Below are 16,389 nucleotides of genomic sequence, written 5' to 3'. Positions count from 1 at the left end.
CTAAGGTCACTCTATAGAGAGTACAGTACAGTACAAGTGACACGTACTCAGCGGTACCGCATGGCTTGTTGTCTATTGCTTTCTTTCATGATATCCATTCCTGTTGCAAACGCTGCTGCAACTGTTTCGGACAGCATACCAGACCTCATCGACTCATTGCAGTTCCGCAACTTCGACGTCGTGCGACGCGACCAGAACTTCACGATCTCGACCATTTCGTCGATCTACAACGAAGGCTACACGTACATGGGTCAAGGCAGTTCGTCGTTTCACATCAACGGTCTGCCCTACTTGTTTGAAGTGAAAACGTCCGACGTCAAACCGAATGCGAGCACAATCGAGGTCAACACCGACTTTCCTGGCAACGATTACTTGCACGTTCCGACATCGCCGAGCATGGAGAACTACAGACAGTGCGAAGCTCGCTGCGACGGAGACGAAAAGTGTTTTGCTTGGGTGTTCGACCCGAAGAGCGGATGCTATCTCAAGTCTGCGGTACCGCCGAGAGTATCCAAAGAGGGTGACATGTCGGGCTGCAAGAAAGGCGTTTTGGATAAAAATTGTGGCAACGCTAACCTAGACGGTTGACAAAATCAATTTCCAGCATTAGGAATGATACATCAAGATCAATATAGAAGTGACATACACAAACATAGATTCTTGTCGGATCTGACAAATGCTAGAGTTGGTTGGAAAATGTCGGATGTCCGGCTGCTATTTCCAGGCCTGCCATGCGTGTGATGAGTGAAATGGCGATGCAGATGACGATTGAATGGACAGACAGTATGCTTCACTAAATGTCAGGTGACTCCTCTAGACAAAGAAGTGGCTGCATGAACGTACAAGTTTAGAAACAGATAGACAGGCAGACGAACAGGCAAGCAACAGACAAAGTGCAAACAAATGTGTTTGTGTGTCTAGCTTATTGAGCGTTACGTTAAAACAACACACGCCAAGACTCACCATCCATACACTCTGGATGTCCTCGGCGTTTTCTTTATCGACATTAACCGACATCTGCAACAGGTAACCACACGACACAGTCACAACATCCTTCTATCACTCATTCCACAAACATCCATCATATCAGGCAGCTCTTATGGCATGGCTCTAGGCCGACCGATTGGGTTGGCATTCTGAGTGAAGGTCTCAAGATTGCACCCCTAGAAGCACCAGTCACAGGCTACATGGTATTACATCGGCTGTTTATGATATTTTAATGTGTGATTTTTGTATGTTTTTGTTTCAGTTTGGAAAAGGTGTCTATTTTGCTGATATCTGTTCAAAGAGTGCGAACTATTGTTTTGCTACTTGCTCGAAAAACGTCGGTCTTCTTCTACTTTGTGATGTTCGTCTAGCGTCGTCGTTGTTTGTAGATTGTTGGTGTGATTGATGGCTGTGTGGTGTAGGTATCGTTGGGGACAAGGAATGATTTGTTAGCTGCAGATTATGATGCAGATCAGCTGCTGCGTGGAAAGCAGAGTGTTATGGGGAAAGGAAGGATTGCACCTGATCCAGGGAATAGACACACAATGTGAGGAGACAGATTGAACAGATTGAAACAGATGGATGGACAGACAGACAGACAGATGGACAGATAGATAGATAGACAGACCTACAGACAGACAGACACACATACATACAAATTTATATTTGTGCAGGTCTGATGGTTGTGTCGTTCCTCTCGGTCCAACTTGTGATACCAAAGTACATAACCCACACGGCTACACACTCGACTGCAACGGTGAGTCGACCGTCCTACGCACCTCTCGTGATCAGCCATGGACAACAGACTAACATTTGTATTTTCGTCATAGAGTACGTGATATATGATGTGAAGCAGGTAAAATGCACGAATGTAATACATGACTCCATCTATCAATAAAACAAATAATGATTAATTAGTAACTAATACCTATAATAATATAATTAATTATTATTGATATTTAATATAATACAAAATAATATAATCAGCATAAGAATTTGATGTGTAGTCACTAAAGTGAGTGAGAGTTGGTCGACTAGAATCCTGATGCATACATACATGCGTACACTGTGTCTGATATGGACAAGAGGCATGAGTTTGTTTGTGTCTGTCATGGTTAGCTAAGACGTGTGTCCTCAATTTAACATGTCTCCATGTTTACAGGATTGTTGATATTGGAGATAAAATATTGCAAAATTAATAATCAATAATTTAAATAAATAAATAAATAATTAATTAAATACATAAATAATTAGAAACATTAAATGCAAATATTGACTTCAATAGACACATGACGGTGACATGATGTTTTCTTGTAGATCAAGATGCGTTATCTGGTGAAACTGAGATTCAATTTCAAGTAGCTATCAGCAGTTCGATACAAAACACCTAAACTTTTGTCTTTACCGTATCTTCTATATACACTATTTGTACAATAACTTCCATTATAATGAGCGTTCATCTTGTAAGAAGAGGCTGAGGTTTGTGTGTCTGTCCTTCACTCGTGGTGTGATATCATACTGTACAAGTCGACATAAATGAACGTATTGGTGGCTGCTTGACATCCTGCCACATCCAGTCAATGATGAAATATCAGAGATGATCAAGTTGAAGCGAACCTAGAGACACAATCAACGTCTCATCGGTGTGTATTTGATATACTGAATAATATGTGAGTCAAGAGACACTTAAGTGGTCCATTTATGTTCTAACTATCTTGTGACTGTTTGCGTTCAGTTGTATGTTTCTGTTTTTGTATGTCTGTTGCTTGTGTGTCTGTCTGTATATGTGCTGCTCTACAATTGTTTTCTTTCCACTCACACTCATGCATACACATTTGAACTCGACAGATTCACCAACAGTATGTCATCCAACTTAATAATGTTACCTTGTTCTAAGGCAGTCACATCATTGCTTTGTGTGTAATTTCAATCAGTCGTGTCATCCTATCAATAACCACCTTGTTCACAAACAATCCACTGTCATCAAAATTTTCTTACTTTCTGATGATATTTTCTTCTGGATGATAGTCTTCTACATATATTGTAGCTGCACACAACGATAAGGCTGTTGGTTCACAGCAAGCAAAGTGTGTTGTCTTGTTTCTCTTATTTCCTTTTCTCGTCCACATATAGATAATTACTTCTTTGTTTCAGAGCAAACAACAATTATTGTTATGTATAGGATTATCACTCTGTATGACTCGTGTTCCAATCAGTTTGTGCCAAGCTTAGATTCAATCTCTCTCCTGACTATTCCTCCCACTCCAGCTTTATGACAAGCGACCAACAACTGCTGAACTGTAGCATGTTGGTTTTGATCTGTCCAGGCTGACAAAACTTTACGTGATTTCGCTTTCAACATGTAAATTGGTTGGTCACATTCCCTTAGCACTCCTTCTGAAACACCAAGGTATATACCTAGTTCATGCCAACGATGTCCAACGCTTTCGGCTACTATTTCTTTGATGAGTGGAGTGACCCTGTCAGAGTCACCAGGTGGAGTCGTCTTCTCAGTTGCTGCATCAGGCAACATCAAGTAACTCAAATGCTTTTGAGGTTCAGATGGAATGCGAGCAACAAGTAGAGCATCATACAATTCACATACCATTAGTTGGTTGCCTCTTAACTCTAACCACTTACTTAATATGCGGAACGCCGGTGGCTGGTCAAAACTGGAGTCAGAAATGTTTTGCTGTAGCTTTGATAACATAGACTGGTCAGAACCAAATATGATACTTTTTAGGTCACGCCAGGTCTCTCCAATATCTACTGCTATCCTGTCGAGATCCGTTTGATTTACTGGAGTTGCATGTGTAGAGGACAAAACTTGAGAAAGAGGAATGCCTTTCTTTACACTTGGACACACTACATGAATACAAACATATACACTCTACGCGACCAACAGTATTCATACATGTTGTTACCTTCTTTTATTGCTTGCTCATGTTTTACCATCTCTGCACTGCATCTTCCAGCTACAGTGTCTACTGCAAATGGTCCCCATGTTTCGTCTGGTATCAAATAGATACATCGATTGAGGGAAGACTTTCTACTTGTAGAAGAACTTCCACTGTAGATGAATCTATCAGGGAGAACACCAGGAACAGACTGGAGAAGATCCTCCATGTCTGACACACAACGAAGAAGAACATGCCACAATCTGCCAACACTGTGATGTGACTTGACTACTCTACCACTGAGACATATAGAGCCACGTGAAGTATTCTTGCTGCAATTGATAAGCAAAGTCACTGCACCATAACACATCAGCAGTCCACTGCTCCAGTGACGAATAAAATTGGAGTGACGATGGCAACGAGCAGACAGTCGTTCAAACAAACCCAATGGACGTTCATATGCAAATGAGTATTCCACTGCAACTTGTATGACTCCATGTGGTATATCTAGAGGCCAAAGGTCACTAACATCCTCTGGTTTCTCATCATTGAGTAACCATGGCAACAACAAGCCACCATCATGTTGTTTTAGCTTAGAAATCACTTGGCAACTGTCTGTTTGCTCTTGATGACGATTTTGTTCTATTGTGTGACCAGATGAATCTGATGTCGGGTTGGTGCTACTTGGCCGAGCTAAAGTGATCTGACGTCTTCCCAGAGCGTGTGCCAGTTCCTGAACTACATCATCTGATGAGCCAGTTAGATAACCAAAGTCCAGAGCAAGAAAAAGCTTAATAAACACGTCAACATGACGATCTGCAGTAAGATCGAACTCACTCCACAGTGCCAGCAGCATAGATATCCTAGCAATGCCATTAAAAACAAGATCACTTTTCATCTCCTCAAACTTCTGAGGACCTATATCTACCCCAATAAACCGATCATCATATTCTAGAGATTCGTGATCATGTCTGAAAACAGCCTTAAGTAAAGTGACCACAAATGGTGGTACAGGAAAGAGAACTTCTGCTAAAGTCAAGTGATGAGAGTAATACAGAATGCTTCCTACCTGGTTCAGGTAGTTTAGCAACTCACGACAGCTTTCTTCTGTCAGTCCGTGCTCTACACACAGTCGCATTGCATAAGAGACATCTAGAATGGGGACAGACGTGTGCGGTTGTCGTGTAATCAACTTGTCTTCTACAGTTACCCATGATGATGGCAGCTCTGTGTGCAGTGAAGGCATCAGTCTTTCATTACCACACAGTTGTCTTAGATGAACCTTCACACTGACCACACCCTCGTGTGTAGCTGCACTCGTCAATAGCACATTTTCTTCAACAGTTATTCGCTGAAAGTCAAAAAAGTGAAGACGTTCTGATACGTATTTGTTCTTTGGAGAACCACCAGTTGCAATCATTCGTTTCATTCGATCAATCTCAGCTTGTCTGATCTTCAAGAATTGACGTAGACGAGTGTGCAGATGTTCACTCCACTTTCTACTCATTTCTTCTCTTGACGTGTCAACCATCAGATCAACTTTACTCACAACAATTGCAATGTGAGCTCTGCTGTTTCTGTCATACACAACTTGCAGGAAATCTGCAATATTTTGTCGAAAACATTGTTGAGTAAACTTATACTGATTGCTGTCAACAACAATCAATACCAATGAATTGTCACTGATGAACAGCTGGTTAGTTAGCATGTACGCTCTATGGCCACCACTGTCAAGGAGTTTGCATTCTATTTTATCATCCAGCTTCATCACTTTTTCTACTACCCCTATAGTTCTCTTATCGGCTTCTGCCAGAAATGGTTTACCACTCTCCAGTGCTTCAACGAAGCTTGTTTTTCCTGCCATTGTAGTTCCCATCACTAGAATCTTTATTCTGCCACGTCGCACTCCACCCACCTTATCCAGCTCACGGAAATATTCTCTTATAACACGAATGCCTTGGTTGCACACTTCAATGGGTGGAAACACTAAAGGGCATCCATAAACGCTCAATTCCTCAAGTTTGGAGCTAAAGACAAATTCCTTAGGAAGATGAGTGACTGAAGTTCCTGATATGTAGACTTGCTCAATTTTGACTTCTACAAGTACATATGACAACAATTGTTAAGCAAAACAAAACATTGAGTAAACAAGTACATATGGTGTAGACTGAAACCCAATAATCATTTTACAAAGTAACAAATACAAGTAAGTTTCAATCACTTCATTCATTAGACATCCTGTCTTATCATCTCGATAACACACTTCACCTCTCTTTTACTCCATTATCTATTATGCTATACACTCTTATCTGTTAGTCTACTAAACACAACATTTATCATATTCACATCAGAAAGCAGCAAACTTGCCAACTATGTGCATGCCACACTTACCACCCATAATTAAGACGAAATCATCCAACACTCTAGTTTAACCTTATAAACGTAAATATGTTAATGACTAACTAAATTGGTTAAGGATTTTATTGTACAAGTGCAATCGACAATGTGAAATGCAACTAATTTATTAGTAAGTTACTTATTGATTAGCAAACAATGACATATCATCTATAAACCTATTTCGTTGCATGTTGTCAAGTGTATTCATACTGTTGCTACGATTATTTTTAGAGCATCGAGGCATTACACATAGCAACGGCTCAATACGCATAGCAACGGGTTAATACACATAGTAACAGTGTATTTACACGTGAATACACGTAAAAACCTCTGTATTGTAATGGCTCAAATGTTTGTTAATATATAGAATGTGGCAAGAGAGAGGCGACATGCAACAAAACACTTACAACATGGCAGGATCGACAATACCACAATACTCCCCTTGACTACTCACGCTTCCCTCCAAAATTAGCCTTTGCTTTGCCTATACAACACCATAGTTCATCACATTTTATACACAATTGGAACTACCCCTCATCTCTCACTCTTACTGACATAACTCACACTCCAACAATTCTCCAACAATTACAGTCAAACAAGTCAAAGTTAACTAGCCTATTTATGCCTGTTAATTAAGCTGATTGGCTGATAAGAATGTGACCTTAAAAAGTTTAAGATAACATATGTTATAAATACTATACTTGATTAAACAAATAATTATCGCTTTCATAAACGACACTTTGAACACACATGCCGGACAAACGACAATGTAACATCAAAAATGATTGAACACTACAACTGTTGAACATTATCTAAAGACAACAAGAACAAGAAAGACAAACACACAGACAAACTTTCAAGACCATAAAATATAAGTACCGTAAATGGTAAATGCCACAGATGCTTATTAATGTATATCAAACAAACCTATAGCCTTTGTGCTTGATTGAGAGCCCAAGCGCCTAGTCAAACAGAGGCGCTTGCGAGTCTTGAACAAGACATTTTTAGTTATGAAGTTGACAGTACTTAATTCCACAACCAACCATCCCAGCTCCCAAACTATAAACCATTGAATGATACATGTACTTATCAGATCACACCTGTACAAAACTTCTCTCACATCTTCCCCATATGACATCGAATAAGCACATTTGGCCAAATATAGCCTTGCCAAATTAGCTAAAGTAACAGTGCAAAAACAAGAAACGACAATAATTTGGGCAAAGACACTTAACTCTCTAATAATGTTTGTTAACAACACTTAAGTTGTATTGTGTTTGATATACCACACTGGCTAGCTGGCTTTACAGACAGCCACTTATTCAAACATTTAGGAGTAAATTACTACTATGACAACAAACAAATTGAACAAATTTTTCTTATTATTAGAAACAAGCAAACTTGCTTCAGAGTAACAATGCATAATATAATGAATGTCACTCAAGAAAGTATTGTACATGACTAAATTAGTGCTATCTTTCTCTAGTTATAACAGTCACAAGTCATATTACTATTTACCTGTATTTGGTACACTTTCTATGCCACAATTCCTTAGATCCAATCTCCACAAGTTCAGTCCATTCCATATATTGTTGGGAAGACACAACAATCTCTTGTTACCAGATAAATTCAATGTTCGTAAATGTTTCCACTGCAAACATGAAACTGTTGAAAATACTTCTAGTTTGATTTCTGACAAATCCAGCTCTTCTAGATCAAGGAGATCCTTCAATTCAGCTGGCAGCTGCTGCATGTTACACCTACTCAAATTTAACTTTTTCAACTTGGTAAGACCTGTACATGAGAATGGCTGAAGATTTTCGTTCCGTGACAAATCCAGCTCTTCTAGATCATGAAGATCATTCCATTCAGCTGGCAGCTGCTGTATGTTACACCCACTCAAATTTAACTTTTTCAACTTGGTAAGACCTGTACATGAGAATGTCTGAAGATTTTCGTTCCGTGACAAATCCAGCTCTTCTAGATCATGAAGATCATTCCATTCAGCTGGCAGCTGCTGTATGTTACACCTACTCAAATTTAACTTTTTCAACTTGGTAAGACCTGTACATGAGAATGTCTGAAGATTTTCGTTCTCTGACAAATGCAGCTCTTCTAGATCATGAAGATCATTCCATTCAGCTGGCAGCTGCTGTATGTTACACCTACTCAAATTTAACTTTTTCAACTTGGTAAGACCTGTACATGAGAATGTCTGAAGATTTTCGTTCCCAAACAAATCCAGCTCTTCTAGATCATGAAGATCATTCAATTCAGCTGGCAGCTGCTGTATGTTACACCTAATCAAATATAACTTTTTCAACTTGGTAAGACCTGTACATGAGGATGGCTGAAGATTTTCGTTCCATGACAAATTCAGCTCTTCTAGATCATGAAGATCATTCAATTCAGCTGGCAGCTGCTGTATGTTACACCCACTCAAATTTAACTTTTTCAACTTGGTAAGACCTGTACATGAGAATGGCTGAAGATTTTCGTTCAATGACAAATTCAGCTCTTCTAGATCATGAAGATCCTTCAATTCAGCTGGCAGCTGCTGTATGTTACACCAACTCAAATGTAACTTCTTCAACTTGGTAAGACCTGTACATGAGAATGGCTGAAGATTTTTGTTCTGTGACAAATGCAGCTCTTCTAGATCATGAAGATCATTCCATTCAGCTGGCAGCTGCTGTATGTTACACCCACTCAAACTTAACTTTTTCAACTTGGTAAGACCTGTACATGAGAATGTCTGAAGATTTTCGTTCACTAACAAATACAGCTCTTCTAGATCATGAAGATCATTCCATTCAGCTGGCAGCTGCTGTATGTTACACCCCCTCAAATTTAACTTTTTCAACTTGGTAAGACCTGTACATGAGAATGTCTCAAGATTTTCGTTCCGTGACAAATCCAGCTCTTCTAGATGATGAAGATCATTCCATTCAGCTGGCAGCTGCTGTATGTTACACTCACTCAAATTTAACTTTTTCAACTTGGTAAGACCTGTACATGAGAATGTCTGAAGATTATAGTTCTGTGACAAATCCAGCTTTTCTAGATCACGAAGATCATTCCATTCAGCTGGCAGCTGTTGTATGTTACACCAACTCAAATTTAACTTTTTCAACTTGGTAAGACCTGTACATGAGAATGTCTGAAGATTGTCGTTCCATAACAAATCCAGCTCTTCTAGATCATGAAGATCATTCCATTCAGCTGGCAGCTGCTGTATGTTACACCCTCTCAAATTTAACTTTTTCAACTTGGTAAGACCTGTACACGAGAATGGCTGAAGATTTTTGTTCCATGACAAATTCAGCTCTTCTAGATCATGAAGATCATTCCATTCAGCTGGCAGCTGCTGTATGTTACACCCCCACAAACTTAACTTTTTCAACTTGGTAAGACCTGTACATGAGAATGGCTGAAGATTTTTGTTCTGTGACAAATCCAGCTCTTCTAGATCATGAAGATCATTCAATTCAGCTGGCAGCTGCTGTATGTTACACTCACTCAAATTTAACTTTTTCAACTTGGTAAGACCTGTACATGAGAATGTCTCAAGATTTCTGTTCCGTGACAAATTCAGCTCTTCTAGATCATTCAAGACTGTTGCCTCTCTTATCATCTCTGTGTTGCAATATTTGAAAGACTGCAGATAGTTGCCTGCTAAATTCACTTTGCACAGTTTCACGTTGTTGCAGATCATAGACAAAGTTGCTTGTGTCAAACCACATTCCACCATTTCCACTTCCACAAGAGTACTGGGCAGTTGACATGACATTAGCTCATCAAACAGCAATGGATTGCCACGGTTACCACACACAGACAAAACCTTGAGACATGGAAGAAGAGAAACAACAGTTGGGACCTCCTGGACACCAATGGCTGGAAGCCACGGTGAGAAGTAGGAAGCTAAGAAAGTTCTGGAATTGTGGTAATCACTTGTATGCAAATGAATTTCTTCTAGTTTCCTCAGTTTGGCAATGCCTTCGGGTATAGAGTGTATGTGGTCTGTACAAAGTTTCAATACCTCCAGTCCGCTCGTCTCACATATTTCTTCAGGAAATGCAAACAAGTGTGCATCTAGAAGATCCAATTCCAACCTGTTGTGCTCGTTAACTTTCGGTAAAAACATTTCCAACTGTCGCGTCTCAACGTGTGGCAACGCCATGTTTAGCAGATCATGCGACTCGTAAGGCGATATCACGTGAGACGCTATCGCATTACGCACTGATATCAACGATTAGTCAAAACGAAGAGTCACATGATCATTCACATGACTGTTTTGTACACGTCCGTTTATTTGCGTGTTTACCGTTCCCTTGTTTTCTACTTTTCCTAAGTCGTTTTATCTTTACTTGTAAGCTAGATTTATTAATCCTAGCTAGAAGCCCTAGCTGTCATGGAAGTAAACATGCAAACTTCCTAGTAGTTTAGATTACGTTTAATATATTTTTTCACGTATACAGAGGTAGAGGAAGAGGAGAAGGAAGAGGAGGAGGAAACAAGGACGGCGTTTGTTACTATTTCTATGCCAAAAATATCACTTTACATTTTTAATTAGTGTGTGTGTGTGTTTGATTCTGTAATTACTGTTAGCTATTAAAATAATACAAATTACAAATTATGTCGTTACACATCGCAAACGGAGGTCGTGACGCCGTATGCCTAGCTAAGAACGTTACCTTTTGCAACTCATAGGACTGCGGTAGAGGGTAGATACACAACTCAACTTGTGCGCAAATAACACACACACACACACACACACACACACACACACACACACACACACACACACACACACACACACACACACACACACACACACACACACACACACACACACACACACACACACACAAACACACAAACACACACACACACACAAGCACGCACATATACAGAAATATATACGCTCGTAGCTGTGAAGCGACACTGTAAACACAGCTTCATTTACTAGTGATACTAGAATCACAAGATCAATTCATACAACACTGTGCTACGTATTATGCAGTACATAGACGTAATAGGTTAGATGTTCTGGTAGAAGCATTAGAGATATGATGTTAAATCTCCTGGAAAAGAAGAAAGAGAATCAACAGATGAGATGGTATGTGTGTGTAAGTGTGTGTCCATGTGCGCATTTGTGTTTGTCCGTGTGTTTGTCCTGTGTGTGTGTGTGTGTGTGTGTGTGTGTGTGTGTGTGTGTGTGCGCTCGCTCGCACGTGTGTGTGTGCGCTCGCACGTGTGTGTGTGTGTGTGTGTGTGTGTGTGTGTGTGTGTGTGTGTGTGTGTGTGTGTGTCTGTCTGTCTGTCTGTCTGTCTGTCTGTCTGCCACCAAAAGATGCTTTAGCAGTCCTTTTGGATTTGAAGGCATCCCTTTCTGAGATCGGTCTAGAAATCAAAGATGAAAAATGCAAATTGTATTTTCCCACTGCTCCTGATAATTTCAGCGCTGGTGTCCCAGTTAGCAAAGATGGAATCGACGTGTTGGGGTCACCTGTAGGCAATCATGATTATGTTCAGTCTAGGTGCCTGGCTGTGGTTAACATGGGCAGCTCGTTGTGTTCAAAGCTACTTGAACTTGACGACCCTCAGTGTGGCCTCCTTTTGCTCAGACATTGTCATGTCCCCAGGCTGAATTTTTTGGCTAGGACTGTGCCACCTGACAGGTTACTGCATGCAGCTGTTTGTCATGACCACCTTACAAGGGCTACTTTCACTGACATGGTTGGTTTGAACGAATTGGATGACACCGGATGGAGCCAGGCCACTCTGAAGGTTGGGTTCGGCGGATTTGGCTTATCATCAACTCAGAAGATGGCTCACCTAGCATTTCTGGCGTCATGGGCACACTCTTTGAAAGAACTGCCATTGAGATTTCCACCTCTGAAAGATCGTTTAGAACGGTTTATTGAAGGTAGCAATACAGGACAACTTATTCGTACATTGGTGGCAAAACTACCACCCAAGTCGGGTGCAGATGATGACGAGCAGTTTCACACCTTAGAGCAGATGACAGAATACCCTAGAAAATTGCAACATCGCCTGACGGTAGACGCTTCTCATAAACGATCAGAAGAAGTTATCAAAAGCATGAACTCAGAGAGACATGTTGCAAGGATCAGGTCCTTACACGGAAAAGGAGCTGGAGCATGGCTAGAGGTAATACCAACTTCAGACAAGAACGCACTGAAGCCGAATGAATTTCGTGTAGCGTCTTGTATGAGGCTGGGTGCTGGTTTGCCTTTCAGCCGGCTGCTTAAGACGTGTGACTGTGGAACTGAGCTGGATCGCGAGGGCTACCACCTTTTGACATGTAAATATGGAGGTGGACCTGTGTGGACGCATAACTCCATAGTGTCTGCATGGAGTGATTGCCTAAGCGATTTACTCATTCCCCATCAAATAGAACCGAGACAGCGATTTGTAGACAACGAAAACCGGCCTGACATCACGCTTTACGACACTGACACTGGGATCACAAAAGAATGTGATGTTTCGATAGCTCACCCTTGGAGCAAAGACATTATTAAAGGTGCAGCCAGAGAAGGTGGCCATGCAGCAGCTAAACGAGAGGCAGCAAAGTCAAAAAAATACTCAGAGGAATCGCTTGCGGATGGATCGAAGCCTATAGTTGTCCCACTCGTCTTTGAACACTTCGGCAGATGGGGCTTAAAGGCTGACGAGCTGATGAATGAACTGGGGAAGAAGGCGAGAGGCTTTGATGGAAGAAGAATTGCGGTAGAGTTTAAAACCTTCTGGGGGAAAAGACTGTCTATTACTCTTCAAAAATGCAACAGCAGAGTGATTTTGCGGAAGCTGTCAAGGCTTTCTGTGCGCTCATTAGGAGATGACAGTGTTTTGGGAGTAGATAGAGACATTCAGTGTTTTACTCATTAGCAATAGTCTCGGACTACAAGTAGAACATTTCATTTTAACAATAACTGTTTGTAGTAGTGAAGATTGTTGACAATAAACTTGATTCTGTCTGTCTGTCTGTCTGTCTGTCTGTCTGTCTGTCTGTCTGTCAAAAACATCTATTGGTAAACATCAACGCTATTACAGTCAACGCTAAATCACTATCTATGAGTCCAAGAAAAATGACCCAAAGGGTCATGAAATGAAAGCTTAACGTACACTCTGGTGTCTGTCTGTCTGTCTGTGTGTGTGTGTGTGTGTGTGTGTGTGTGTGTGTGTGTGTGTGTGTGTGTGTGTGTGTGTGTGTGTGTGTGTGTGTGTGTGTGTGTCTCCACGTGTGTGTGTGGGGGCGGGCGGGCGGGCGGGCGGGCGGGCGGGCGGGCGGGCGGGCGGGCGGGCGGGCGGGCGGGCGGGCTGGCGGGCGGGCTGGCGGGCGGGCGGGCGGGCGGGCGGGCGGGCGGGCGGGCGGGCGGGCGGGCGGGCGGGCGGGCGGGCGGGCGGGCGGGCGGGCGGGCGGGCGGGCGGGCGGGCGGGCGGGCGGGCGGGCGGGCGGGCGGGCGGGCGGGCGGGCGGGCGGGCGGGCGGGCGTGTGTCAAATTTCTCCTCCCCACAACCACGTTTCAATCGTTTCCGTGTCCGACTACAGATGAGTCCAGGAACGATTGGTTTATTGAGCAAACGGCGACGAGAACGCTTCATGAACTTCCGTCGCCCCTACTTTTGTATTGTAGCTAGGGACTGTGTGTATTGCTAGACGTGACCACCGAGAAACACCTTCAGGAGTTGAATGCCACTTACAGTCAACTATTCACACGTCCCGTACTACAGTAAGATCAATCCTTTAATACACTGTGCTGCATCTAACACTGTTGATAGTCAATGTTTGCTGATATCAATTTCTATGTCAGTAAATACCATACCACTGTCGTTACAACGGAACTGAGTGCATACCTAGACTGTACATTTCAATTGTCTTGATCACGATCGCAAAACGACGACTACCTATACCAGGCCTTTAACAGTTCCAGACGCTTCATATCCGGGGTGTTGTGACGGGATCTTGTAACCATATTGATGTCTGAAAGCGTGGCGATCGTTTCCGTTTCTGTTTCTACAGTATTGTGCTAATTATTTTTTTACCAAGCGAACTCTCTACACACACACACCGACACACACACCAACACACCGACACACACGACGCACTGGGCTGCCAACAGCACCTCTGACTAACTCAGAGGTTAGCATGGCATCGATCATAGTTTACCAGGTCAATCGACTCACAACCAATCATACATGATTAGTTGAAGTCTCTGCTCCCAGGTGTGCATGACAATGAATCTGTTGCTCAAACGAAGCAGCTAGTCATACACACACACACACACACACACACACACACACACACACACACACACACACACACACACACACAGACACACACACAGACACACACACACACACATACACACACACACACACACACACACACACACACACACACATGCACACACACACACACACACACACACAGACACACACACACACACACACATACACACACACACACACACACACACACACACACACACACACACACATGCACACACACACACACACACACACACACACACACACACACACACACACACACACACACACACACTGACACACACACACACCGACACACACATCGACACACAGGACACACTGGGCTGCCAACAGCACCTCTGACTAACTACGCAACACACTTAGGACGCAATCCATTAGCTTTCACAATTCACGCAACAAAAAGGCTGTAGTTCCACACAATTGCTATAGAAATAATTTCAAAAAATTATACGTACTACTCAGTACTGTATCATCATTGTCTGTGATATCAACAATGCAGTGTGGAAATTACAGCAACTGTACCAGTCACGTTAGCCAGCACAAGATGATGCTGTTACCATCGGTCACCACGAGGAGGTGTGACTGGATTTTGACCGACACCCCCACAGGGCCACCCACAGAGAAGGGAATCTATAAACCATACACTCCTGTCCCGACCTAACCGGTTCAGGAGAAAGAAAAAAACCTATAATCTACACTCTTGATCCTGCCCCGACCTAACCGGTTCAGGAGAAAGGAAAAACTATAATCTACACACTCCTGCCCTGACCTAACCAGTTCAGGAGAAAGGAAAAACTATAAACTACACACTCCTGCCCGACCTAACTAATAAGGGAGAGAATGACGACCTAGCCAATGAACCAACTGGACGCCTTAGTCTGCGCATTCATCTCCCAGAACTGGTCCTGTGCAGCTTTAGAGTTGTGGTAGGTGTAGAAACAGTTATTCAACCTGCAGCAGTAGAGGGCCAGCTTGCATGCCTCACAGTACGCGGTTTAAAGGTTCCTACACACTCCACAACGAGGCCTGTTCCTGGCCTGAGTAAACAGAACATTATGGCCATTAGTGTTACCTGTCGATGTGTTGCGGCACACCAGGTCACTGTGGTTGTACTGCTGGTTGTGGTTGTGACTCGGCAGGTAGCAACATAACACCAGGTTGCTGTGATAGAGAGCTGGTGGTGGTAGCATCACAACTACCTGTGGTGGTGGCCTCACAACTACTTGTGGTGGTGGTGCCATTAGTTCCGGAACCACAGATCGTTGATGCCTCTTAAATGGCCTCTCCGTAGATGCTGACTGATCAGTACATGTTGACCGAGTAGCAGTTGTCACAACAGGAACAGGTGCAGTCACAGGCAACAGTTCAGCAGCAGTAGTAGCAGTAGGAGTAGGTGCAGGAGCGGGAAGAATCGGCTGTGGCACAAAACGACATTCACTAAACAACTGTACCAGTCGACGTGTGATAGCAGTGTAAAGTCGAGATGGGACATCTTCGTATCAGGATTCAGCTGTTCAAATAGAAGGATGCTATTGACTATGGCAGTGTCCACGACGTTATAAGGAAAACGTATTATTATTGAATTGTCGCTCACGTGACCGGTTAAGCTCGATTGTTGATCTTTTTCACATCTTGGCATACATCTCACCAGTACTTGATAAGCCAACAATGCGACAATATGAAAGAAGAAAGAACTTGAGCTGATAAAAAGTTCCATAAGAAAAGTTGAACAGATCTTGTAGAATAGGAGGGGTCGTGTCAGGCGAGAGGTCACGTGGGACATCCCAGTACA

The 16,389-nt window shown here is 42.5% G+C and overlaps 4 protein-coding genes across 4 annotated transcripts; 3 read left to right on the top strand and 1 right to left on the bottom strand.

Annotated features, from left to right (window-relative positions):
• The first annotated feature begins 26 nt into the window (after positions 1-26).
• LOC134186123 (uncharacterized) lies at positions 27-1,006 on the top strand. Its single transcript, XM_062654043.1, has 2 exons — positions 27-804; positions 922-1,006. The coding sequence occupies exon 1, from the start codon at positions 61-63 to the stop codon at positions 586-588; it is 528 nt and encodes a 175-aa protein (XP_062510027.1). The 5' UTR covers positions 27-60; the 3' UTR covers positions 589-804; positions 922-1,006.
• A 12-nt stretch (positions 1,007-1,018) lies between these two features.
• On the top strand, positions 1,019-2,394 carry LOC134186124 (poly [ADP-ribose] polymerase 2-like). Its single transcript, XM_062654044.1, has 6 exons — positions 1,019-1,190; positions 1,250-1,348; positions 1,410-1,534; positions 1,662-1,744; positions 1,818-1,843; positions 2,305-2,394. Exons 1-6 carry the CDS (start codon positions 1,188-1,190, stop codon positions 2,347-2,349), a joined length of 381 nt encoding a protein of 126 aa, XP_062510028.1. The 5' UTR covers positions 1,019-1,187; the 3' UTR covers positions 2,350-2,394.
• Positions 2,395-2,475: 81 nt separating this feature from the next.
• Positions 2,476-5,031, bottom strand: LOC134186122 (uncharacterized). Its single transcript, XM_062654042.1, has 4 exons — positions 3,912-5,031; positions 2,986-3,852; positions 2,874-2,931; positions 2,476-2,604 (listed from the first exon to the last, which is right to left on the bottom strand). Exons 1-2 carry the CDS (start codon positions 5,020-5,022, stop codon positions 3,200-3,202), a joined length of 1,764 nt encoding a protein of 587 aa, XP_062510026.1. The 5' UTR covers positions 5,023-5,031; the 3' UTR covers positions 2,476-2,604; positions 2,874-2,931; positions 2,986-3,199.
• A 6,818-nt stretch (positions 5,032-11,849) lies between these two features.
• On the top strand, positions 11,850-13,432 carry LOC134185889 (uncharacterized). The gene has a single exon (XM_062653772.1). The coding sequence runs from the start codon at positions 12,018-12,020 to the stop codon at positions 13,191-13,193; it is 1,176 nt and encodes a 391-aa protein (XP_062509756.1). The 5' UTR covers positions 11,850-12,017; the 3' UTR covers positions 13,194-13,432.
• The last annotated feature ends 2,957 nt before the right edge of the window (positions 13,433-16,389 follow it).

Source organism: Corticium candelabrum, chromosome 10 (assembly GCF_963422355.1).
Source record: "Corticium candelabrum chromosome 10, ooCorCand1.1, whole genome shotgun sequence".
NCBI lineage: Eukaryota > Metazoa > Porifera > Homoscleromorpha > Homosclerophorida > Plakinidae > Corticium > Corticium candelabrum.
This window is presented reverse-complemented; position numbering and strand designations above follow the sequence as displayed.